Here is a 26382-nt window from a genome sequence, read left to right as displayed (position 1 = left end):
CGTAAAAAACGGAAAGGGTGGCTACAAACCTAGAAAGAGCACATTCTACATTGTCACCTCACTCAAAATGTCTTATTTTTTTGGGCAGCTAAAATTATAAATTGGTCAAAAACTATTATCCTCATGGATTAATGTAATGAAAGTGTCTGCCCTGCCCCTGTGCCTGTGCCCTTTCTGGGGCCTGCTGCTGTGATGAGCCAGGCACTCTTCTCTCCTCCCATATGCTTGAGAGAAAATTGGTTCTGATCATATTACATTTAAAAATGAAATTGTGGGAAAACACAGCTTAGGAATCTTCGTACCCTTGGCCCTGTCGAAGAGTGGAGGGTTTAATCTTTCTGTAGGTATAATTTGTATTTATCACCTTTCAATATTCAGCTCAATAGCAATTATTTTACAACCAAGATATTTGATATGGCTTTGAGATATGGAGCGGCACGTACGCAAATTGTGAACCTGCCATTGTGAGGGAATGGGCCTCTTGGTCTCATGGGTAGTAGCCTACAACTGTGTTTTGTGTTTCCACCTCAGGTGTTGAACCCCAATTTAATTAGCCTATGATATTAGTTAGTGCACATACAGATGTATGTAATTAATCTCTATTGAACCCCCACTGGAAGTGCAGTGACGTGGGCAGGTGGTGATAAATTGCCAGGGTCTAATTATTTTCCCAATCTGCCCCTGATCTACTGTAATAATAAATATTCAACAGCTAATAATCTATGCTAGGGAGGTCATCATCATGGCTGTTACATGATTTCTCAAACTGCAGTCAAGCACTACACTACATAAGAAGGAAGCTGTGCTTTCCTAAAACATTCCTGTTATTCTTCATGGAGGTGCACAGCTTCCTATTGTTGCCCCATACTTCAATATGTCTATTATTGTGGGTAGACGTATAATGCTGACTACAATTCCTTCCAATAATGATTACGTAAGGTTGACAGTAATTTAAACTGTCAAAAAATAATGTTGTACTCACTTTCCCCAAAAAAGGAACTTGCACTCAGTGCACATAAGATAATGTATACAAGGAAGTTTGTTTTATGACTCAGTCCTTCAGTGACTGGGCAGAACTCTTTTGAAGACATTTAATTAAAAAGCACACTGACGTACTGGTAATACATAAGCAAAAACATTATTTTGTATTTTATTTCTCCCCCCCCCCCCAAATTATGCATATTTGTTTTTTTCTGCCCGCTCATCAGTTGTGGAAAAAGTACTGAATTGTCAGACTTGAGTAATAGTAAAGATACCTTAAGAGAAAAGGACTCAAGTTCAAGTAAAAGTCACCAAGTAAAATACTACTTGAGTAAAAGTCTAAAAGTATTTGGTTTTAAATAAACTTAAGTATTAAAAGTCAATGGATTTGCTCAAATGTACTCAAAAGACAAAGTAAAAGTATAAACCATTCAAATTCCGTATGTTAAGCAAACCAGACCGCACAATTTTCTAGTTTTTTTAATTGACGGATAGCCAGGGGCACACTCCAACAGTCAGACATAATTTACAAACGAAGCATTTGTGTTTAGCGAGTCCGCCAGATCTGAGGCAGTAGGGATGACCAGGGATGTTCTCTTGATAAGTATGTGTATTGGACCATTTTCCTGTCAAACTGTATCGAAATAGTAAAGTAAAGTACATATACCCCAAAAAACGACTTAAGTATTATTTGTTATTATTTTTTATTGAGTACTTTACACCACTGCCGCTCACTCATTATAACTTTATTATTGGGAAGCTGCTGTGCAGTAAAATCCGATTCTGATAATAACTGACATGGCACCATTACAGCCAATCCCAAACGAGCAATGGAATGAGCATGTTTAGTGATTTCCTGGTTACAACAAAATGTGAGTTTCTAGCTAGATTGTAAGGAAAGTTTGATCTAAAGTGCTAAATTCACATAATCTAAATAGATTTTGCAGATTAATTTTAGTTTTCACGGCACAAACAGCTGTTGTTATTTAGCTACAGTAGCTAGCTAGCCAGCTTGCTGGTGGAGTTAGCTTGCTAGTTAGATAGACTTTTAGCTAGCTAGCTAGTTAAAGCAGCAATCGGCGGTGGAAACAATAACAAAGCGAACTCCCCACCACTGTTTCGGTATAAAGCGGGTGTATGGGGCTTGAGAATTGTAAACACTCGCAAATTCAAAGACAGGACTGACCATCCATGATATCAAAAAAAGTTTGCAGTATAACTGAAGTACGTATGCACAGTATTTTTTTTTACTGCAGTAATTTTGCAGTGTAACTGCAGTAACAGTGCAGTATAACTGCAGTACAGTATCTGCAATACCACAGTTGACTGCATTTATCTCACTTTTACTGCACTTCTTTTGCAAGGGTAGTTTTAACCATGTTTATTATGCAATACAGTGTTTGTTTACATTTACTTTGTTTACAAACATTGGAGTAAAACAAGCATATATTTTGGTTTCTGATGGGGTACGACAGTTGAACTAGGGCATTTGTAAGTCATATTTTTTTTAAAAATCAATGGGTACATGCAAGTATGAAAATGGACGTAGGAACTGCTGATTGTCCATTTAACTTAAAGAGCTAGCTAACTAATAGCTGACTTCTAAATGACCGGCTGTAGTCACCAAATAAGGACTAAAGTGGCATGAGCTACTCAGTCAGATGAGTTGATGTTAGACCCACTTGCTATATCCACAACAAGATATTAGCTAGTTTTCGTAGTAGTTAGCCAGTCTGAGGGAGGGATCATGGCTGTGGGGATCAGTGGCAGAATTCTCAATTTCTCAAATACACTTGGATTGGAATATATATATATATATATTTTATACAAGCCATGAAATATGTAGAGTATATTGATAGCTACCTACCCACGATAATAGGATCCAGTAACAGATGGTCACTTTACCTGACCTAGTGGTATACTGGAAGGAGAACTAGGCCGCTAGATTTTTACTTCCCACTTGACATCAATGTTCTATATCTGACATAGCCTACCTCATCTTCTCACGTTGATCTATGAAATGAGTAATTGAGGGAACTGTGAAATATGCAAATGATGTACTCATTCTCCTTTTGTTTAGTACAATTTTCACAGAATTGAATTCTAGATTTTGTTATTCATATACCAATCAAAAAATCTGCTCTTTCAAATGTTCCATTTAATATCATACTTCAATTCTAGAAATTAATAGGAATTTCCCAAGCCGTAGGTCCAGTATATTCCTTACCTGCATGAAGCTTCAATGTTTCCTGTATCAAGCTTCAATGTCCAATGACCATCATTTGTAATCAGCCTCTGTTCCCTCAGGATGAATGTGGGTGTGGCTCACAGTGAGGTGAACCCCAACACGCAGGTAATGAACAGCAGAGGGATCTGGCTGGCATACCTACTGCTGGTCACCGTGCTGCACGTCATCCTGTTGAGCATCCCTGTCCTCACAGTGCCCCTTGTCTGGACCCTCACAAATGTCATCCATAATCTGGTCAGAACAAGTATTTATAGTTTGTTTTTTGTTTTTCCAATCAGATGTAGACGACATTTAACTATATTTAAGCCACCCTTTTTGATAGATATAGCTATTTAAGTTATTAGATCCCCATCATTTTGAACAGTAGAGTAATGCGGACTTGTGTTATGACATTGTAATGACTAATAAGTGTGTCTGTTGTAGAGGTCGACCGATTCTGATTTTTCAACGCCGATACCGATTAATCGGACGATTTTTCTATATATTTATAAAAATTACAATTACAACAATACTGAATGAACATTAACTCTTTTTATTTGAACTTAATATAATACATAAATACAATCTATTTAGTCTCAAATAAATAATGAAACATGTTCAATTTGGTTTAAATAATGCAAAAACACAATGTTGGAGAAGAAAGTAAAAGTGCAATATGTACCATGTAAAAAAGCTAACGTTTAAGTTCCTTGCTCAGAACATGAGAACGTTTGAAAGCTGGTGGTTCAATATTCCCAGTTAAGAAGTTTTAGATTGTAGTTTTTATAGGAATTATGACGCGTCAACTATTTCTCTATAACATTTATATTTCATATACCTGTGACAATTGGATGTTCTTATAGGCACTAAAGTATTGCCAGCCTAATCCCGGGAGTTGATGGCTTGAAGTCATAAACAGTGCTATGCTTCAAGCATTGCTAAGAGCGGCTCGCAAACGCAGTAAACTGCTGTTTGAATGAATGCTTACGAGCCTGCTGCCGCCTACCACCGCTATATCAAATAATAGACTTAATTATAATAACACAGAAATACACACAGAAATACCAGCCTTTGGTCATTGATATGGTCAAACCCGGAAAAAATCATTTGGAAAACAAAACGTTTATTCTTTCAGTGAAATACGTAACCGTTCCGTATTTTATCTAACGGGTGGCAACCCTAAGTCTAAATATTGCTGTTACATTGCACAACCTTCCGTGTTATGTCATAATTATGGAAAATTATGGAAAATTAATTACGGTCTTTGTTAGGAAGAAACACAGTTCACAACGAGCCAGGCGGCCCAAACTGTTCCATATACTGTTGAAGTCGGAAGTTTACATACACTTAGGTTGGCGTCATTAAAACTCATTTTTCAACCACTCCACAAATTTCTTGCTAACAAACTATAGTTTTGGCAGGCCGGTAAAGACATCTACTTTGTGCATGACGTAAGTAATTTTTCCAACAATTGTTTATTTCACTGTATCACAATTCCAGTGGGTCAGAAGTTTACATACACTAAGTTGGCTGTGCCTTTAAACAGCTTGGAAAATTCCAGAAAATGATGTCATGGCTCTAGAAGCTTCGGATAGGCTAATTGACATCATTTGAGTCAATTGGAGGTTACCTGTGGATGTATTTCAAGGCCTACCTTCAAACTCCGTGCCTCTTTGCTTGACATTATGGGAAAATCAAAATAAATCAGCCAAGACCTCAGAAAATAAATTGTAGACCTTCATAAGTCTGGTTCATCCTCGTGAGCAATGTCTAAATGTCTGAAGGTACCACGTTCATCTGTACAAACAATAGTATGCAAGTATAAACACCATGGGACCACGCAGCCGTCAGACCGCTCAGGAAGGAGGCGCGTTCTGTCTCCTAGAGATGAACGTTCTTTGGTGCGAAAAGTTCAAATCAATCCCAGAACAACAGCAAAGGACCTTGTGAAGATGCTGGAGGAAACGGGTACAAAAGTATCTATATCCACAGTAAAACGAGTCCTATATCGACATAACCTGAAAGGTTGCTCAGCAAGGAAGAATCCATTGCTCCAAAACCTCCATAAAAAAGCCAGACTACGGTTTGCAACTGCACATGGGGACAAAGATCGTACTTTTTGGAGAAACGAAGAACACCATCCCAACCGTGAAGCACAGGGGTGGCAGCATCATGTTGTGGGGGTGCTTTGCTGCAGGAGGGACTGGTGCACTTCACAAAATAGATGCCATCATGAGGTAGGAAAATGATGTGGATATATTGAAGCAACATTTCAAGACATCAGTCAGGAAGTTAAAGCTTGGTTTCAAATGGGTCTTACAAAAGGACAATGACCCCAAGCATACTTCCAAAGTTGTGGCAAAATGGCTTACAGACAACAAAGTCAAGGTGTTGGAGTGGCCATCACAAAGTCCTATTGAAAATGTGTGGGTAGAACTGAAAAAGTGTGTGTGAGCAAGGAGGCCTACAAAACTGACTCAGTTACAACAGCTCTGTCAGGAGGAATGGGCCAAAATTCACCCAACTTATTGTGGGAAGCTTGTGGAAGGCTACCCGAAAAGTTTGACCCAAGTTTAAAAATTTAAGTCAATGCTACCAAATGCTAATTGAGTGTATGTAAACTTCTGACCCACTGAGAATGTGATGAAATAAATAAAAGCTGAAATAAATCATTCTCTACTATTATCCTGACATTTCACATTCTAAAAATAAAGTGGGGATCCTAACTAACCTAAAACAGGGAATCTTTACTGGGATTAAATGTCAGGAATTGTTATAAACTGAGTGTAAATGTATTTGGCTTAGGTGTATGTAAACTTCCGACTTCAACTGTACCCTGACTCTGCTTACACTGAACACAAGAGAAGTGACACAATTTCCCTAGTTAATATTGTCTGCTATCATGCATTTCTTTTAACTAAATATGCAGGTTTAATAAAATATACTTCTGTGTATTGATTTTAAGGAAGGCATTGATGTTTATGGTTAGGTACATTTGTAATGATTTTTCGTTTTTCACGATTGTGCTTTTGATAAATCATCACCTGTTTGGCAAAGTTGAAGTAGGCTGTGATTCGATGATAAATTAACAGGCACCGCATTGATTATATACAACGCAGGACAAGCTAGTTAACCTAGTAATATCATCAACCACGTGTAGTTAACTAGTGATTATGTTTAGATTGATTGTTTTTTTATAGGATAAGTTTAACGCTAGCTAGCAACTTACCTTGGCTCCTTGCAGCCACAAGGTCCTTTTGATGCTGCACTCGTGTAACAGGTGGTCAGCTTGCCAAGAAGTCTCCTCATGGATTGCAATGTAATCGGCATCCAAAAAGGCTGATTACCGATTTATTATGAAAACTTGAAATCGGTCCTAATTAATCGGTCGACCTCTAGTCCACATCCTTTTGTATATATAGTGTATGTGTGATCTGTCCACCACAGGTGATGTACTTGTTTCTGCACACGGTGAAAGGAACTCCTTTTGAGACACCAGACCAGGGCAAAGCTCGTTTACTCACACACTGGGAACAGATGGACAACGGCATCCAGTTCACATCCTCACGCAAATTCCTCACCATCTCACCCATTGTACTGTAAGACAGAACATTTGTGCATACTAGTATTATCCATGCGCTTTTGGAGCAAAACCTTTTTTTTTTTTTTAAGTTTAAGTTTTTCTTATGGCTTGCAATGATAGATTAACGTAGAAGAGTAAGTATTGAATTATTGCATTATTGTTTGTTATCAGCATTGAATAATAACCCTAAACCATCTGTTAATTATTCAGGTATATTCTTGCCAGTTTCTACACCAAGTACGATGCCACGCATTTCCTGGTCAATACAGGCTCTCTCCTCAGTGTCCTCCTTCCAAAGCTGCCCCTGTTCCATGGAGTACGAATATTTGGGATCAATAAGTACTGACACAACTGGATAGTATCAGATTTATGTTTTATTTATGTGTAGTTCATTTCTAAGGTCCAGAGGCGGAAGTGAAGAAGACATGTTCAGTAACTTTGAGCTGTTTTGAAGGAAATTGTTGTTTTTATTGCACAGCTCATGTTACCTCTCTGACCCCAAAACAAAGGAAGCAAAATGTGCTGAACACCAAGCTATAATGATTAAGAGTTACTGAGTGGCCTCTGCTTTATTTCACTATATTAATTTTCATTATATGACATTTATAATGTTTGTGTGCAATGTGCATGTATCCTCAAACCATTCTTCTCTCTTTGGTTGGATGACATGTATTTGCCATTGTTTTCTAGAAAGAGCTTTAATGTGAACTTCATCACCTTGAAAACTAAGTCTTCATAATTACTTGTATTTGTCCACACATTAGAATGCGTGATTAGAGAGTTTAGGATAGTGGCAGCCATAAAAATGGAATGGTGGGCACCAGTATGTTTGTGGTGCCTTAAAGTTTTCAGTTGGCTGCCACATTTTTTTCATTTAGTTTGTTGACCAATCCACGTGAAGACTCTTGGATATACATTGCCATGTGAGCATTCTCAATATGTGATAGTGCCTAAAAATAAATGTTCCAATATCAGGTTTGATTCTTCAGCCTACATCTAAATACTTCCTGTGTTTGTTTGGAAATTTGGGGTACATCCTTACCATTTTGTACACACACAAGTGCACTGTGCAGCAGATAAATAATTACTCAACAAGTTTAATTATTGCATTGATTGTTCTCATCTAATCCCACGGATGGTGTGGGTTTTGAATGACATAAGAGGGAAACCTAAGGGGAATGTTCAGCAGTGAGGAAAAGCAACACAGGAGTATAGTAACATTGTGCAGGAGTGAGGGGTCGTACCATCATGTAAATTCTCAGATTGCCTGTGTGGGGATTCTGGGGAACTCCACACACTTTACATGAGGCCTGTCACGTTTCCTGTGATGTGCTGATAAAACAGGGATTTCCGCCTGAGATATGACCATGTTTGCATTTCAGTTATGAGGTGTCTCCCTACTGAGGTGGTGTGTTTGCTCTCTTGGGGGAAGTAGTGGAAATGGTGTCCTGGATAATAATTTGACTACGCTGTAGAATATGCCAATCTGTTTTTGCTGGGAAGCACATGCAAATTATATAGTAGCTCCACCATCAGCTGTCAGACTGCAGAAACCCATATGGGGTTGCCTGACTCACACCCTCTGTCTGGAATGCAAACAACATTTGTGTCACCTTTTCAGAGGTAGAAGTGAAAAGCAAAAGTGTTGCACCACCTGGCTTGAGAATTGCAGCTAACAGGATGATAATCTATTCTGAAACCTGGTAATATTGAAGGTTGTCAAGGTGAACATTTTAGTTATAAATACCAGAAGATCCATAGTAGCGCAGCGGTCTAAGACATTGCATCTCAGTGCAAGAGGCGTCACTACAGCCCCTGGTTCGAATCCAGGCTGTATCACATCCGGCCATGATTGGGAGTCCCATAGGGTGGCGCACAATTGGCCCAATGTTGGCCAGGGTAGGCCGTTGTTGTAAATAAGAATTTGTTCTTAACTGACTTGCCTAGTTAAAATAAATATACAGCATAATAATACCAATTAGCCATACCCCCTGGATACATGTTGATACCCCCATTTACAACCACATTACTTGATGATGAATATCCAAGTTTACCCTAAAAACAGGTCATCAGTGGTTCTGCTTCCACTTTATTTCACAATCACTGATTTTATGATGCAAGCCTTTGAATTACAACATGCAAAAATTACAAAGCCAGTATTTATAACTATGCCGATCAACAGCATTCTGTTAAATACAGGGGGACTGTGTCATTTAACTGAATTTCAGAGTATAGGTTGTTATCTGAAGCATATCAGAAGTACCCTAGAAGTTTCACATAAAGCTGCATATTCCTGGATGATTCTATCAGTTTTTAAAGAAACCACAACTCCTCATGAAACTAGATATTTTTCCCAAATTTGAACAAAAAAATAAATACATTATTCAGTTTGGATATCATTTTCTGAACATTCTCTGCTCTTACTCATCAGGAAAACTTTGGGGATTCTAGGCAACTGTCCCCGAGTAGCTTGAGAACCTCATAAAAATGGGTGGGGAAAGATAAGTATTTTCTGAATGCAGGTTATTGTGGGAGGAAACCCACCTCACCAGAGACTACTGTAACTGCAAAATTAGGTTACCCGTATGCTTACTGTGAAATACTGTATATCCACATACAAGGTGTATTGCACCCCCTGTTGTTCATGTATAGCAGTTTCAGTACAACTCATACAAACAATGCATCATTCAGTACCACCATCTTTCTAGGGATTTATGCTCCTCTCAGTATTCCCCTTCTACAGCAACAGGCGAGTGGGCTTTCCACTGGTGGAAATGTCTCAGTATGAAGTGGGATTTTACGATATCATTAATTTGACATCCACATGATTATTTACAATGAATAGTACACAACTACCTGGCCACCAAATCTGTAAAGGCTTATGCATAGCCAATTCTACCACACAGAATAGAGGCCAGAATACTCAGCCTCCAGTATTTATGCTGCAGTAGTTTATGTGTCGGGGGGCTAGGGTCAGTTTGTTATATCTGGAGTACTTCTCCTGTCCTATTTGGTGTCCTGTGTGAATCTAAGTGTGCATTCTCTAATTCTCTCCTTCTCTCTTTCTCTCTCTCGGAGGACCTGAGCCCTAGGACCATGCCCCAGGACTACCTGACATGATGACTCCTTGCTGTCCCCAGTCCACCTGGCTGTGCTGCTGCTCCAGTTTCAACTGTTCTGCCTTATTATTATTCGACCATGCTGGTCATTTATGAACATTTGAACATCTTGGCCATGTTCTGTTATAATCTCCACCCGGCACAGCCAGAAGAGGACTGGCCATCCCACATATGCTCTCTCTAATTCTCTCTTTCTTTCTCTCTCTCGGAGGACCTGAGCCCTAGGACCATGCCCCAGGAATACCTGACATGATGACTCCTTGCTGTCCCCAGTCCACCTGACTGTGCTGCTGCTCCAGTTTCAACTATTCTGCCTTATTATTATTCGACCATGTTGGTCATTTATGAACATTTGAACATCTTGACCATGTTTTGTTATAATCTCCACCCGGCACAGCCAGAAGAGGACTGGCCACCCCACATAGCCTGGTTCCTCTCTAGGTTTCTTCCTAGGTTTTGGCCTTTCTAGGGAGTTTTTCCTAGCCACCGTGCTTCTACACCTGCATTGCTTGCTGTTTGGGGTTTTAGGCTGGGTTTCTGTACAGCACTTTGAGATATCAGCTGATGTACGAAGGGCTATATAAATAAATTTGATTTGATTTGAATACAAAAGTACAATATCTCACAGTATAAAAGTATTATCCATTTTTAAGGCAATGCTTGTGATATGCTGTCTGAGGGTAACTTTGGAAGGGCCAGTGTCCCCGAACCCCGTCTCCAGTATTTATGAAGGCAGGATAGGGCCAGTCTGTCCTATCTGGTGTACTTCTCCAGTCTTATCTGGTGTCGTGTGTGATCTTAAGTATGCTCTCTCTAATTCTTCTCTCTCTTCCCTCCCGGAGGACCTGAGTCCCAGGACAATTCCTCAGGACTAACTGGCCTGATGACCCCTGGCAGTCCCTGCCCCCAATCCACCTGGTCGTGCTGCTCATCCAGGTTCTGCTATTCTGCCTGCGGTTATGGAACCTGGACCTGTTCACCGGACGTGCTACCTTGTTCAGGACTTGCTGTTTTGACTCTCTACCGCACCTGCTGTCTCGACCTCTGAATGCTCAGATTTGAAAAGCCAACTGACATATACAGATGGTGCAAAAGGTCAGCACCTCAGATGTAACATGGGTGTCACAATCATTCCATGGAGGGCCAAGTGTCTGCTGGTTTTTGTTTTTTCCTTTCAATTAAGACCTAGACAACCAGGTGAGGGGAGTTCCTTACTAATCAGTGACCTTAATTTATCAATCAATTACAAGGGAGCAGAAAAAACCTGCAGACACTCAGCCCTCCATGGAATGAATTTGACACGTGCTCTATAAATCACTGTGATTATTTGACTCTGCTGGTGATCTACAAACTTTTGAACATCTTGAAGAACAATCCGGCTTTAATGGCCACGTACTCAAAATAATTTCCATCTGGCCCAGCCAGAAGAGGACTGGCCACGCCTCAGAGCCTGGTTCCTCTCTAAGTTTCTTCCTAGGTTCCAGCCTTTCTAGGGAGTTTTCCTAGCCATTGTGCTTCTACATCTGCATTGCTTGCTCTTTGGGGTTTTAGGCTGAGTTTCTGTAGAAGCACTTTGTGACAACTGCTGATGTAAAAAGGGATTTATAAATATATTAGATGGATATGAAACCTATAAATCTCAGTCCAAACAAAACATGAAACTAACTAACTAAGAACATAACAATGTAGACGTGTCACACAACGTCAAAGAAAGGTTATAATACTTGCAATGGTACACTTACACATTACTGTTTTTATTCCCGTACATTTTTAAAATGATATAAATTCAGGCTCAATGGCTATAAACATCATGCTTTAAATACCAAAATATGAATTTCTTCCCAAACAGATGTCAGTTTGCCTTTTTTTGTGTTTTTTTAACTTGTCAGCTATGAATTGCTCCCCGTTTACATCGGCACGTGTTTGATGACAATTTTTTTTTAACGTAAAATCAACAATAATACCAAAGATAACAAATGTCAAAAAAATGACCTTGCAGTTAAGACCAAGATAAAGTTGTGACATTCCTCCAAGAAAATAAAATACCCCATTCTTAGTGGTCATAAACCTTTACTTACTGACCAATACATTTCTCAGATTAATTCAAACACAGGACTCAATCCTAATTTGAGAAACACTACAGTCTCATTTCTCAAGTCAGAATCTGGCTCTGTGTCGATAACCAAAACAGGTGGTTGCCATAAGCAATCTACACTGAGTATACAAAACATCAGGAACACCTGCTCTTTCCATGACTGACTGACCAGGAGAAAGCTATGACCCCTTCTTAATGTCACTTGTTAAATCCACTTCAATCAGTGTAGATGAAGGGGAGAAAACAGGTAACTTTTTTTTATTTTTAAGCCTTGAGACAATTGAAACATGAATTGTGTGTGTATGTGTGCCATTCAGAGGGTGAATGGGCAAGACAAAAATGTAAGTTCCTTGGAATAGGGTATAGGCGCACCGATTTGAGTGCGTCAAGAACTGCAACGCTGCTGGGTTTTTTAAGCTGAACAGTTTTCCGTGTGTATCAAGAATGGTCCACCACCCAAAGGACATCCAGCCCACTTGACACAACTGTGGGAAGCATTGGAGTCAACATGGGCCAGCACCATTGTGGAACGCTTTCAACACCTTGTAGAGTCCACTGAGGCTGTTCTGTGGGCAAAAGGGGGAGCAACTCAATATTAAGAAGGTGTTACTAATGTTTTGTACACTCAGTGTACAATATGTCTGCCGCAACCTGGACGCCAGACATTAGCTCACAGGCCTAGCAATGGCCAGATTCCACCATCTCCATGGCGATTCATGAGCACCTGTCTTATGGTTGGAAGAGAGCTGTAGGGGTAGAAAGCCAGTCAGCACTATGCTCCATTAACCTTGCTACAGGAAAATAACCACATCTATTCACCTTCACAAGTCTCTGTCTTTCCATCCAAGGTCTTCTTTTTTCAAATCATTCATCATATTCTCCTCATCATCATCTTCCTCATCCGTGTCAAAGAAATCATCCTCAAAGAACGATCCATATTCCTGCGCGTGCACAGAAACCTCATTCGATATCAGGTGAGGTGATCCCTCCACAAAATCGGCAAACCTATGGATCACAACATCAAGCTTTTGAACAACACTGATCATATGTTTAGTTCAAACCAGGAATGGGAAAGAGACAGTTCGGTGACTAGTAATAGACCTAAAAAGACTATAAGTCACCCTGGGACCAAAATCTAGCTTTTCAGGCTAGCAGTACATACATTTCAGTAAGTATTTCAATGCTACTGACTGTCACCTTTTTGGGGACGCAAGTCGAGAGACGGTCTTCCATTTGCTGAAGTCTGGACTGCTGCAGTACTTCCTCAGCTCCTCCAGGGCATGCTGCGTCTCCACCTCCCCCTGTTTCTGGAACTCCTCTTCAGTCAGCAGCCGACGAGGCTCTGGCTTCCAGCGCAGAGTTGGCGTGACTTTGCTGCACAATGAGAATTCGAACATTATTAAAAATGCCAATAAACACGAATAAAGGAATCATTAGAGTTATAAAAAACTACCGCCAAGCCAGAAGAATCAATGAAATGGAATACTCCAGGTTCTTAGAGCAGAAGGCAGCCACGATGATGGCCAACGCCACTTGCTGAACCTGGATCCCACTGTAGATCAGTAGCAGGCCAAACAACTGCAGTGTCCAGGACAGGATATTTATACTCCTTTCCTCCACAAGAGGGCCATGACGATAGCACACGGCAAAACTGATAAACCCAACCACTGCAGCATAGCCTAAAGTACACAGAAACAATTCATTCAACTGTTCCTACTACAAACATGGAGCAATGGTTGTGAAATTATCATTCCAGATACAAAAAGTTTGAGCAATAAACAAGGCACTTCCCAGAGTTTGTTGCGATTGTGTTTATTACAATCGATACCTACCAAAAGCCACGTGCCAGTGCTCTCTCAGAATCATCTGCAGGTTCCTGAACACAAGCTGGATGATGTAAATGGAAAAGGACCAGCCACCAACTATTACCATGTAAAATGGGCTTTTCTGAGAAAAGAAAATGAAGATTATGGGGCATGAAATCTAAACATATATTTTCATGACTCTCGCATGATACAAATCAGAAAGGTCTCCCAAATATTATTTTTTATTTCACCTTTATTTAACCAGGTAGGCAAGTTGAGAACAAGTTCTCATTTACAATTGTGACCTGGCCAAGATAAAGCAAAGCAGTTCGACACATACAACGACACAGAGTTACACATGGAGTAAAACAAACATACAGTCAATAATACAGTATAAACAAGTCTATATACGATGTGAGCAAATGAGGTGAGATAAGGGAGGTAAAGGCAAAAAGGCCATGGTGGCAAAGTAGATACAATATAGCAAGTAAAACACTGGAATGGTAGATTTGCAATGGGAGAATGTGCAAAGTAGAAATAAAAATGATGGGGGTGCAAAGGAGCAAAATAAATAAATTAATTAAATACAGTAGGGAAAGAGGTAGTTGTTTGGGCTAAATTATAGGTGGGCTATGTACAGGTGCAGTAATCTGTGAGCTGCTCTGACAGTTGGTGCTTAAAGCTAGTGAGGGAGATAAGTGTTTCCAGTTTCAGAGATTTTTGTAGTTCATTCCAGTCATTGGCAGCAGAGAACTGGAAGGAGAGGCGGCCAAAGAAAGAATTGGTTTTGGGGGTGACTAGAGAGATATACCTGCTGGAGCGTGTGCTACAGGTGGGAGATGCTATGGTGACCAGCGAGCTGAGATAAGGGGGGACTTTACCTAGCAGGGTCTTGTAGATGACATGGAGCAAGAGGGTTTGGCGACGAGTATGAAGCGAGGGCCAGCCAACGAGAGCGTACAGGTCGCAATGGTGGGTAGTATATGGGGCTTTGGTGACAAAACGGATTGCACTGTGATAGACTGCATCCAATTTGTTGAGTAGGGTATTGGAGGCTATTTTGTAAATGACATCGCCAAAGTCGAGGATTGGTAGGATGGTCAGTTTTACAAGGGTATGTTTGGCAGCATGAGTGAAGGATGCTTTGTTGCGAAATAGGAAGCCAATTCTAGATTTAACTTTGGATTGGAGATGTTTGATATGGGTCTGGAAGGAGAGTTTACAGTCTAACCAGACACCTAAGTATTTGTAGTTGTCCACGTATTCTAAGTCAGAGCCGTCCAGAGTAGTAATGTTGGACAGGCGGGTAGGTACAGGTAGCGATCGGTTGAAGAGCATGCATTTAGTTTTACTTGTATTTAAGAGCAATTGGAGGCCACGGAAGGAGAGTTGTATGGCATTGAAGCTTGCCTGGAGGGTTGTTAACACAGTGTCCAAAGAAGGGCCAGAAGTATACAGAATGGTGTCGTCTGCGTAGAGGTGGATCAGAGACTCACCAGCAGCAAGAGCGACCTCATTGATGTATACATAGAAGAGAGTCGGTCCAAGAATTGAACCCTGTGGCACCCCCATAGAGACTGCCAGAGGTCCGGACAGCAGACCCTCCGATTTGACACACTGAACTCTATCAGAGAAGTAGTTGGTGAACCAGGCGAGGCAATCATTTGAGAAACCAAGGCTGTCGAGTCTGCCGATGAGGATGTGGTGATTGACAGAGTCGAAAGCCTTGGCCAGATCAATGAATACGGCTGCACAGTAATGTTTCTTATCGATGGCAGTTAAGATATCATTTAGGACCTTGAGCGTGGCTGAGGTGCACCCATGACCAGCTCTGAAACCAGATTGCATAGCAGAGAAGGTATGGTGAGATTCGAAATGGTCGGTAATCTGTTTGTTGACTTGGCTTTCGAAGACCTTAGAAAGGCATGGTAGGATAGATATAGGTCTGTAGCAGTTTGGGTCAAGAGTGTCACCCCCTTTGAAGAGGGGGATGACCGCAGCTGCTTTCCAATCTTTGGGAATTTCAGACGACACGAAAGAGAGGTTGAACAGGCTAGTAATAGGGGTGGCAACAATTTTGGCAGATAATTTTAGAAAGAAAGGGTCCAGATTGTCTAGCCCGGCTGATTTGTAGGGGTCCAGATTTTGCAGCTCATTCAGAACATCAGCTGAGCAGATTTGGGAGAAGGAGAAATGGGGAAGGCTTGGGCGAGTTGTTGTGGGGGGTGCAGTGCTGTTGACCGGGGTAGGAGTAGCCAGGTGGAATGCATGGCCAGCCGTAGAAAAATGCTTATTGAAATTCTCAATTATGGTGGATTTATCAGTGGTGACAGTGTTTCCTATCTTCAGTGCAGTGGGCAGCTGGGAGGAGGGGTTCTTATTCTCCATGGACTTTACAGTGTCCCAGAACTTTTTTGAGTTAGTGTTGCAGGAAGCAAATTTCTGCTTGAAAAAGCTAGCCTTGGCTTTTCTAACTGCCTGTGTATAATGGTTTCTAGCTTCCCTGAACAGCTGCATATCACGGGGGCTGTTCGATGCTAATGCAGAACGCCATAGGATGTTTTTTTGTTGGTTAAGGGCAGTCAGGTCTGGGGAGAACCAAGGGCTATATCTATTCCTGGTTCTAAATTTCTTGAATGGGGCATGTTTATTTAAGATGGTTAGGAAGTCATTTAAAAAAAAATATCCAGGCATCCTCTACTGACGGGATGAGATCAATATCCTTCCAGGATACCCCGGCCAGGTCGATTAGAAAGGCCTGCTCGCTGAAGTGTTTCAGGGAGCGTTTTACAGTGATGAGTGGAGGTCGTTTGACCGCTGACCCATTACGGATGCAGGCAATGAGGCAGTGATCGCTGAGATCTTGGTTGAAAACAGCAGAGGTGTATTTAGAGGGCAAGTTGGTTAGTATGATATCTATGAGGGTGCCCGTGTTTAAGGCTTTGGGGAGGTACCTGGTAGGTTCATTGATAATTTGTGTGAGGTTGAGGGCATCAAGTTTAGATTGTAGGATGGCTGGGGTGTTAAGCATGTTCCAGTTTAGGTCGCCTAGCAGCACAAGCTCTGAAGATAGATGGGGGGCAATCAGTTCACATATGGTGTCCAGAGCACAGCTGGGGGCAGAGGGTGGTCTATAGCAGGCGGCAACGGTGAGAGACTTGTTTTTAGAGAGGTGGATTTTTAAAAGTAGAAGTTCAAATTGTTTGGGTACAGACCTGGATAGTAGGACAGAACTCTGCAGGCTATCTTTGCAGTAGATTGCAACACCGCCCCCTTTGGCAGTACTATCTTGTCTGAAAATGTTGTAGTTTGGAATTAAAATGTCTGAATTTTTGGTGGTCTTCCTAAGCCAGGATTCAGACACAGCTAGAACATCCGGGTTGGCAGAGTGTGCTAAAGCAGTGAATAGAACAAACTTAGGGAGGAGGCTTCTAATGTTAACATGCATGAAACCAAGGCTATTACGGTTACAGAAGTCGTAAAAAGAGAGCGCCTGGGGAATAGGAGTGGAGCTAGGCACTGCAGGGCCTGGATTCACCTCTACATCGCCAGAGGAACAGAGTAGGAGTAGAATAAGGGTGCGGCTAAAAGCAATAAGAATTGGTCGTTTAGAACGTCTGGAACAGAGAGTAAAAGGAGGTTTCTGGGGGCGATAAAATAGCATCAAGGTATAATGTACAGACAAAGGTATATGAACTCAGGGTACACCCAGACTTTTTGCTTTGTTCAAATCAAAATGTGTTAGTAGTGGGTGAGGCCTTGATATAGAAGACTTGACTTCTTACCTTGGGCAGAAAGCGTGCCATGATGAAGATGAGGATGATAAGGGAGGCAATCATACCTGTGCTCATGCCAGCAGAGTAATAGAATACCTGACTCCTGTTAGACAAAAAAAAAACACATCAATCATCCTAGATGCAGGAAGTAGGGGTGCTGCAGCACCAGCTGATAAATCAGAAATAAATAATAATCCACATTGTGAGAAAAAAATGGTGTTCACTGGGCCTTTATTATTCCTGTATGAGCGGACAAAAATTGTCCTCAGCAGCGCGGCAAGAATAAATTCTCTACAGCCCCACCCCTAAATATCTTCCCGCAGCCATTACAATCATAAAGGCGAGATTCATAAATCATAAAGGGATCATGTCATTAAAATAGAGGGTAAAATGTGAACACAATTAATTTAGTTACCTGCTGAGTGAGTCTGCAAAGATGAATAACAGCACTCCAGCCAGGAATGTCACAAACATGTAAATGTCAAATTCTGCAGGAGTAAAGCAGAGACAGCAAAGACTCCACATGAAATCAATATGTAATAGGCTCGTAACTAACAATGACACCCTACCTTTCCTTTAACTTACTTCGTATGGGCATTACAGTGTATTGTGCTCCAAGGTTGATGGGGTCGATCTTGAAGCAGGTCTTTGGGCTGAACAGGCTGATGCTGATGGTGGTTTCATTGGTCTGCTCAAGCATTAGGTACTGCACAAGACCCCAGACACTGAAGTGTTCTAGTTCCTGCAGCTTCTCCTCATCCTCCACAACAGTCACCTTCAGCTGTTTCGAGCTCCATACTCGAATCTGTCGGCAATAAGACAAGTATTAGTTACACACAAATATAAAACAGTGCATTTTGGAAAGTATTCAGACCCCTTGACCTTTTCCACGTTACGTTACAGCCTCATTCTAAAATGGATTAAATTAAAACAAATCCTCAGCAATCTACACACAACACCCCATAAATGACAAAGCAAAAAAGTGTAAATTATTTTTTTAAACGAATTAAAACTTAAAATAGAAATACCTTATTTACATACAGTACCAGTAAAACGTTTGGACACACCTACTCATTCCAAGGTATTTCTTATGTTTTACTATTTTCGACATTGTGGAATAATAGTGAAGACATTAAAACTATGAAATAACACATACGGAATCATGTAGTAACCAAAAAAAGTGTTAACCAAATCAAAATATTTTAGATTTCAGATTCTTTAAAGTAGCCACCCTTCGCCTTGATGACCAGTTTTGCACACTTTTGGCATTCTCTCAACGATTCTCTTCATGAGGTAAACATCTGGAATGCATTGCACTTAAAAGGTGTGCCTTGTTAAAAGTTGTGGAATTCCCTTTCATCTTAATGTGTTTGAGCAAATCAGTTGTCTTGTGACAAGATAGGGGTGGTATACAGAAGATAATATGACTTGGTCTTTTACCAAATAGGGCTATGGCAAGAACAGCTCAAATAAGCAGAGAGAAATGACAGTCCATTACTTTAAGACATGAAGGCCAGTCAATCTGGACAATTTCAAGAACTTTGAAAGTTTCTTCAAGCGCAGTCGCAAAAGCCATCAAGCACTACAGAGTTCAAGTAATAGACACATCTCAACATTAGTTAAATAAAAGGTTTAAAAAAATAGGAGACTGCATGAATCAGGCCTCCTTGGTCGAATTGCTGCAAAGAAACCACTACTAAAGGGCACCAATAAGAAGAAAATACTTCCTTGGGCCAAGAAACACAAGCAATGGAAATTAGACCGGTGGAAATCTGTAATTTGGTCTGATGAGTCCAAATTTTAGATTTTAGATTCCAACTGCCGTGTCTTTGTGAGACACAGAGTAGGTAAACGGATGACCTCCGCATGTCTGGTTCCCACCGTGAAGCAAGGAGGTGGTGTGATGTTGTGGGGGTGCTTTGCTGGTGACACTGTCTGATATATTTAGACTTCAAGGCACACTTAACCAGCATGGCTACCACAGAATGCTGCAGCGACACGCCATCCCAACTGGTTTGCTCATAGTGGGACTATCATTTGTTTTTATACAGGACAATGACCCAACACACCTCCAGGCTGTGTAAGGGCTATTTGACCAAGAAGGAGAGTGATGGAGTTCTGCATCAGATGACCTGGCCTCCACAATCACCCGACCTCAACCCAATTGAGATGGTTTGGGATGAGTTGGACCGCAGAGTGAAGGAAAAGCAGCCAACAAGTGCTCAGCATATGTGGGAACTCCAAGACTGTTAGGAAAGCATTCCAGGTGAAACTAGTTGAGAGAATGCCAAGAGTGTGCAAAGCTGTCATCAAGTCAAAGGGTGGCTACTTTGAAGAATCAAAATCTGTGTTTAACCCTTTTTTGGTTACTAAATTATTCCATATGTCTTATTTCATAATTGTGATGTCTTCACTATTATTCTACAAAGTAGAAAATAGTAAAACCCTTGAATGAGTACGTGTGTCCAAACTTCTGACTGGTACTGTAAGTATTCAGATACTTCGCTATGAAATTGAGCTCAGGTGCATCCTGTTTCCATTGATCATCCTTGAGATGTTGCTACAACTTGTTTGGAGGCCACCTGCGGTAAATTCAATTGATTGGTTATGATTTGGAAAGGCACAAAACTGACTATATAAGGTCCCACAGTTGACAGTGCATGTCAGAACAAAAGCCAGGCCATGAGGTTGTAAGAATTGTCCGTAGAGTGCTGAGACAGGATTATGTTGATGCACAGATCTAGGGAAGGGTACCAAAACATTTCTGCAGCATTGAAGGTCCCCATGAACACAGTGGCCTCCATAATTATTAAATAGAAGAAGTTTGGAACCAGCAAGACTCTTCCTAGAGCTGGCCACCCGGCCAAACTGAGCAATCGAAGGAGATGAACAAGAACCCGATGGTCACTGACAGAGCTCTAGAGTTCTTCTGTGGAGATGGGAGAACCTTCCAGTAGGACATCAATCTCTGCAGCACTCGGGCCTTTTTTGGTAGAGTGGCCAGACGGAAGCCATTCCTCAGTAAAAAGGCACATGACAGCCCGCTTGGAGTTTGCCAAAAGGCACCTAAAGGACTCTCAGACCATGAGAAACAAGATTCTCTGGTGTGATGAAACCAAGATGGAACACTGAATGCCAAGTGTCACGTCTGGAGGAAACCTGGAACCATCCCTATGGTGAAGCATGGCGGTGGCAGAATCATGCTGTCAGGATGTTTTTCAGCGGCAAGGACTGGGAGACTAGTAAGGATCGAGTGAAGGCTGAACAGAGCAAAGTACAGAGAGATCCTTGATGAAAACCTGCCCCAGACCTCGGACTGGGGCGAAGGTTCACCTTCCAACAGGACAACTACCCTAAGCACACAGCCAAGACAACACAGGAGTGGCTTCGGTACAAGTCTCTGAATGTCCTTGAGTGGCCCTGCCAGATCCCGGACATAAACCTGATCGAACATCTCTGGAAACCTGAAAATAAACATCCTCTCACTGTCAACTACGTTTACTTTCAGCTAACTTAACATGTGTAAATATTTGTATGAACTTAACATGTTTCAACAACAGACAAACTGAACAAGTTCCACAGACATGTGACTAACAGAAATTAACAAAAGGGGGGTCAAAATCAAAAGTAACAGTCTAAACAGTCTAATCTCCTCATGGACTGCACCAGATTTGCCAGTTCTTGCTGTGAGATGTTACCCCATTTTTCCACCAAGGCACCTGCAAGTTCCCAGACATTTCTGGAGGGAATGGCCCTAGCCCTCACCCTCCGATCCAACAGGTTCCAATTATGCTCAATGGGATTGCGATCCGGGCTCTTCGCTGGCCATGGCAGAAAACTGACTGTCTTGCAGAAAATCATGCACAGAGCGAGCAGTATGGCTGATGGCATTGTCATGCTGGAGGGATGTCAGGATGAGCCTGCAGGAAGGGTACCACATGAGGGAGGTGGATGTCTTCCCTGTAACGCACAGCGTTGAGATTGCTTGCAATGACAACAAGCTCAGTCCGATGATGCCGTGACACACCGCCACAGACCATGACGGACTCTCCACCTCCAAATCAAACCCGCTCCAGAGTACAGGCCTCGCTCATTCCTTCGACGATAAGCACGACTCCGAACATTACCCCTGGTGAAACAAAACCGCGACTCGTCAGTGAAGAGCACTTCTTTCCAGTCCTGTCTGGTCCAGCGATGGGTGGGTTTGTGCCCATAGGCGACGTTGTTGCCGGTGATGTCTGGTGAGGATCTGCCTTACAATAGGCCTACAAGCCCTCAGTCCAGCCTCTCTCAGCCTATTGCGGACAGTCTGAGCACTGACGGAGGGATTGTGCGTTCCTGGTGTAACTCAGGCAGTTGTTGTCGCCATCCTGTACCTGTCCCGCAGGTGTGATGTTCGGATGTACCGATCCTGTGCAGGTATTGATACACATAGTCTGCCACTGCGAGGACGATCAGCTGTCCGTCCTGTCTCCCTGTAGCGCTGTCTCACAGTATGGACATTGCAATTTATTGCCCTGGCCACATCTGCGGTCCTCATGCCTCCTTGCAGCATGCCTAAGGCACATTCACACACATGAGCAGGGACCCTGGGCATCTTTCTTTTGGTGTTTTTCAGAGTCAGTAGAAAGGCCTCTATAGTGTCCTAAGTTTTCATAACTGTGACCTTAATTGCCTACCGTCTGTAAGCTGTTAATGTCTTAACGACCGTTCCAACGTTGCATATTCATTAATTGTTCATGGTTCATTAAAACAAGCATGGGAAACAGTGTTTAAACCCTTTACAATGAAGATCTGTGAAGTTATTTGTATTGTTACAAATTATCTTTGAACGACAGGGTCCTGAAAAATGAAAATTTTTTGCTGAGTATAGCTGTGCAGTAACGATCTCCAGCCAACCTGACAGAGCTTGAGAGAAGAATGGGAGAAACTCCTCAAATACAGGTATGCCAAGCTTGTAGCGTCATACCCAAGAAGACGCAAGGCTGTAATTGCTGCCAAAGTTGTTTCAACAAAGTGCTGAGTAAAGGGTCTGAATACTTATGTAAATGTAATACTTCAGTTATACATTTTTTAAAAAATAAATTACCACAAATTTCTAAGAACCTGTTTTTGCTTGTCATTATGGAGTATTGTGTATAGATTGATGATGGGGAAAAAAACGATTTAATCAATTTTAGAATACAGCTGTGACCTAACAAAATCTGGAAAAAGTCAAGGGGTCTGAATACTTCCCAAAGGCATTTTCTGTTAAAGCAAGGCACCACAGGCTGAAATGAAATGTCCATTAGTATTCTCAAAAAGTAAACAAAAATGTAAACTTGATGAAAATGTTTTTTTCTTCCTTGGTTTATCATATAACCGTCAACATTTTTATTAATTTCAATATCTTTAAAATGGACATACATCAATAATTTCAAAGCTCAGTACATTAAATTACACCCAATTTCAAAGCCCATTTCATAGTGTTACAAACTGGACTATATTTAGTAACTTAATTTGAAGATATGGTGATTGGGTATAAATAGGGGTTTGGCAAACTACATTTCCCGAATGTTAGACTCTTGCCACACACCAACTCATTTTCTCAGCTTCAGAAGCATCTGCATTCACCACATTTTGTGTGGTATCCTTAGATACAGTTTAAGTTGGAAGTTTACATACACTTAGGTTGGAGTCATTAAAACATATTTTTCAACCACACAAATTTCTACTATAGTTTTGGCAAGTCAGTTAGGACATCTACTTTGTGCATGACACAATTAATTTTTCCAACAATTGTTACAAACAGATTATTTCACTTATAATTCACTATATCACAATTCCAGTGGGTCAGAAGTTTACATACACTAAGTTGACTGTGCCTTTAAACAGCTTGGAAAATTCCAGAAAATGATGTCATGGCATTAGAAGCTTCTGATAGGCTAATTGACATAATTTGAGTCAATTGGAGGTGTACGTGTGGATGTATTTCAAGACCTACCTTCAAACTCTGTGCCTCTTTGCTTGACATCATGGGAAAAATAAAAAAAATCAGCCAAGACCTCAGAAAAAAATTGTAGACCTCCACAAGTCTGGTTCATCCTTGGGAGGAATTTACAAATGCCTGAAGGTACAACGTTCATCTAAACAAACAATAGTACGCAAGTATAAAAACCATGGGACCACGCAGCCGTCATACCGCTCAGGAAGGAAACGCGTTCTGTCTCCTAGAGATGGAACGTTCTTTGATGCGAAAAGTGCAAATCAATCCCAGAACAACAGCAAAGGACCTTGTGAAGATGCTGGAGGAAACAGGTACAAAAGTGTCTATATCCACAGTAAAACTAGTCCTATATCGACACAACCTGAAAGACCGCTCAACAAGGAAGAAGCCACTGCTCCAAAACCGCAATACAAAAGCCAGACTACGGTTTGAAACTGCACATGGGGACAAAGATCATACTTTTTGGAGACATGTCCTCTGGTCTGATGAAACAAAAATAGAACTGTTTGGCCATTAATGACCATTGTTATGTTTGGAGGAAAAAGGGGGAGGCTTGCAAGCCGAAGAACACCATCCCAACCGTGATGCACAGGGGTGGCAGCATCATGTTGTGGGGGTGCTTTGCTGCAAGAGGGACTGGTGCACTTCACAAAATAGATGGCATAATGAGGATGGAAAATGATGTGGATATATTGAAGCAACATCAGCCAGGAAGTTAAAGCTTGGTCGCAAATGGGTTTTCCAAATGGACAATGACCACAAGCTTACTTCCTAAGTTGTGGCAAAACGGCTTAAGGACAAAGTCAAGGTATTGGGAGTGGCCATCACAAAGCCCTGACCTCAATCCTATAGAAAATGTGTGGGCAGAACTATAAAAGCTTGTGCGAGCAAGGAGGCCTACAAACCTGACTCAGTTACACCAGCTCTGTGGAGGAGGAATGGGCCAAATTTCACCCAAATTATTGTGGGAAGCTTGTGGAAGACTACCCGAAACGTTTGACCCAAGTTAAACAATTTAAAGGCAAAGCTACCAAATACTAATTGAGTTTATGTAAACTTCTGACCCACTGGGAATGTGATGAAAGAAATAAAAGCTGAAATAAATCACTCTTTACTATTATTCTGACATTTCACATTCTTAAAATAAATGGTGATCCTGACCTAAGACAGGAAAATTTTACTAGGACTAAATGTCAGGAATTGTGAAAAACTGGGTTTAAATGTATTTGGCTACGGTGTATGTAAACTTCCGACTTCAACTGTATATTCTCCAGAATTGCCCAGAGAAAATTGATATGTTGTCCATTTTTTATTCTACATAACATTTTCTTAGCAAACTTTTTTTTTTGGTCTTTAGTATTTTACAGATAGAAAGATGAAAACAAGTATTTATCCACAATGTGCTCTGGACAAGTCCAGTCCTGGAATGTCTAAACAAAATTAAAATATCATCCAGTGTCCATAAAAATGTAATAGCGCAATATGCAAATATTCACATATTTAATGAGATATCAACATATTTGCATATTTTAAAGGGATATTTTGGAATTTTGACAACGAGGCCCTTTATTTACTTCCCTAGGGTCAGATTAATTTGTGGATGCCATTATTACGTCTGTCTGCAGTACGAAGGAAGCTCGAGGTAGTTTCACAAGCCAAGCCAATACTAACTAGTGTTAGAACAATGACTGGAAGTCTATGGGTATCTACTTCTTCATTGCGCTGACGCTAGTTAGCAATTTCCTTCAAACCGCCACCAGAGACATAAATGGTATCCTCAAGTTCATCTGACTCTGGGGACGTAGATAAAGGGCCTCCTTGCCAAAATCTTGAAGTATCCCTTTAATAAAATATTTCAGAAAAGTTAAATATACAACAATGAAGTTGGCAAGAGCACAAACAGATTTGGGACTAGACTACTTTTCTCTTACCTGGATTCTTGTCCATGTTTCCTTCCAACCTGGAACAATTGGGTTGAGATAGCAGAAGTGACTCGACCCTGTTCTGTCAGACTCCTGGCCATCTTTGATATTGATTATGTTGATATTACTTCCTGTGAAAATTGCAAGTTGTGAGGGCACGGACTGTATTTACCAGCAAACTTCTGTATGCTTTGCACAATCTGCTAGCAAGCCAACTAAAGTCAAGCTGGACATTGGCTTTCATGACAGGATTTAGCTAGTAGCTACATATCTACTAACTTATGTAACGTGAGACACCAGAAACAGACCACGATTTAAGTATTTGGCTAACGTTAGCTGACTTGGTTATAGCTAACGTTAGCTTAGCAAGTAACGTTAAAGGTTGTGGAATGTGGACTCGGAGGGTTGCAGCAGCTGGCTAGCTAAAGTTAGTTTCTGGTACTAGTTTAACTTTCCATTTTAATCACTTAGCTAGCTAGAATATATATATATATATAATCCAATGACTAAGAAGGAAGGGTCTAATCTCACCTGGATACTGACAGAATAGCTAACGTTAGTTCCCTAGCTATAACGTTAGTTCACCTGGCTGGACCAGTTAAAACGTTTGCTAAATTTGGTCGATAGCTTGCCTCATCGTAAACAAAAAGTTAACATCACTAATTTCAAATTGGCTATCAATTCCCCGCCTCAAATGACCTAGCTAGCTATATACTATACCTGAGGTTTGGTGTGAACCTAACATACACAAAAACACAATTAGCAAAACTATTTTGGAGAGGGGTCCATTTTTCCATTTCATGTATCCCGCCATGACAGAAGTCTACACCGAAACCACGTGGTTCTTGTTACAGAAACACCTACCCAATCACATAAGAGGTAAACTGT

General features: G+C 41.1%; 2 protein-coding genes across 6 annotated transcripts; one reads left to right on the top strand and one right to left on the bottom strand.

The window, feature by feature from the left end:
- Window positions 1–1764: 1764 nt before the first annotated feature.
- On the top strand, window positions 1765–7794 carry LOC110492119 (ORM1-like protein 2). Of its 2 annotated transcripts, none has more exons than XM_021566150.2 (4): window positions 1765–1853; window positions 3289–3463; window positions 6656–6807; window positions 7002–7794. In XM_021566150.2, coding segments are annotated over exons 1-4 (465 nt in total). In that variant the 5' UTR covers window positions 1765–1851; the 3' UTR covers window positions 7138–7794. The 2 variants fall into 2 exon arrangements, with proteins under 2 accessions (XP_021421825.1, XP_021421826.1); XM_021566151.2 differs by having other exon boundaries at window positions 1797–2205.
- A 3844-nt stretch (window positions 7795–11638) lies between these two features.
- nemp1 (nuclear envelope integral membrane protein 1) lies at window positions 11639–26352 on the bottom strand. Of its 4 annotated transcripts, none has more exons than XM_021566146.2 (10): window positions 26215–26352; window positions 25504–25625; window positions 18172–18391; window positions 18002–18074; window positions 17596–17689; window positions 13838–13952; window positions 13459–13684; window positions 13203–13379; window positions 12825–13010; window positions 11639–12571 (listed from the first exon to the last, which is right to left on the bottom strand). In XM_021566146.2, exons 1-9 carry the CDS (start codon window positions 26306–26308, stop codon window positions 12827–12829), a joined length of 1305 nt encoding a protein of 434 aa, XP_021421821.1. In that variant the 5' UTR covers window positions 26309–26352; the 3' UTR covers window positions 11639–12571; window positions 12825–12826. The 4 variants fall into 4 exon arrangements, with proteins under 4 accessions (XP_021421821.1, XP_036802940.1, XP_036802939.1 ...); XM_036947045.1 differs by having other exon boundaries at window positions 11639–12566; XM_036947044.1 differs by having other exon boundaries at window positions 11639–13010.
- Between the last annotated feature and the right edge of the window lie 30 nt (window positions 26353–26382).

The sequence above is a fragment of the Oncorhynchus mykiss genome, chromosome 16 (assembly GCF_013265735.2).
Source record: "Oncorhynchus mykiss isolate Arlee chromosome 16, USDA_OmykA_1.1, whole genome shotgun sequence".
Taxonomy (NCBI): domain Eukaryota; kingdom Metazoa; phylum Chordata; class Actinopteri; order Salmoniformes; family Salmonidae; genus Oncorhynchus; species Oncorhynchus mykiss.
The sequence above is the reverse complement of the archived record's forward strand: the minus strand, read 5'-3'. Positions and strand labels throughout refer to the sequence as shown.

Bases quoted from the DNA above. Each gene is read 5' to 3' on its own strand.
- LOC110492119 (XM_021566150.2), top strand. The intron at 3,464-6,655 runs GTCAGAACAAGT...TGTCCACCACAG, and splicing joins CAAATGTCATCCATAATCTG to GTGATGTACTTGTTTCTGCA. The intron at 6,808-7,001 runs GTAAGACAGAAC...TTAATTATTCAG, and splicing joins ACCATCTCACCCATTGTACT to GTATATTCTTGCCAGTTTCT.
- nemp1 (XM_036947044.1), bottom strand. From the start codon at position 26,308: ATGGCGGGATACATGAAATGGAAAAATGGACCCCTCTCCAAAATAGTT. The intron at 18,392-25,503 runs GTAAGAGAAAAG...TATTGCCGACAG, and splicing joins AAACATGGACAAGAATCCAG to ATTCGAGTATGGAGCTCGAA. The intron at 13,953-17,595 runs GTAAGAAGTCAA...TTCTTTTCTCAG, and splicing joins TGGCACGCTTTCTGCCCAAG to AAAAGCCCATTTTACATGGT.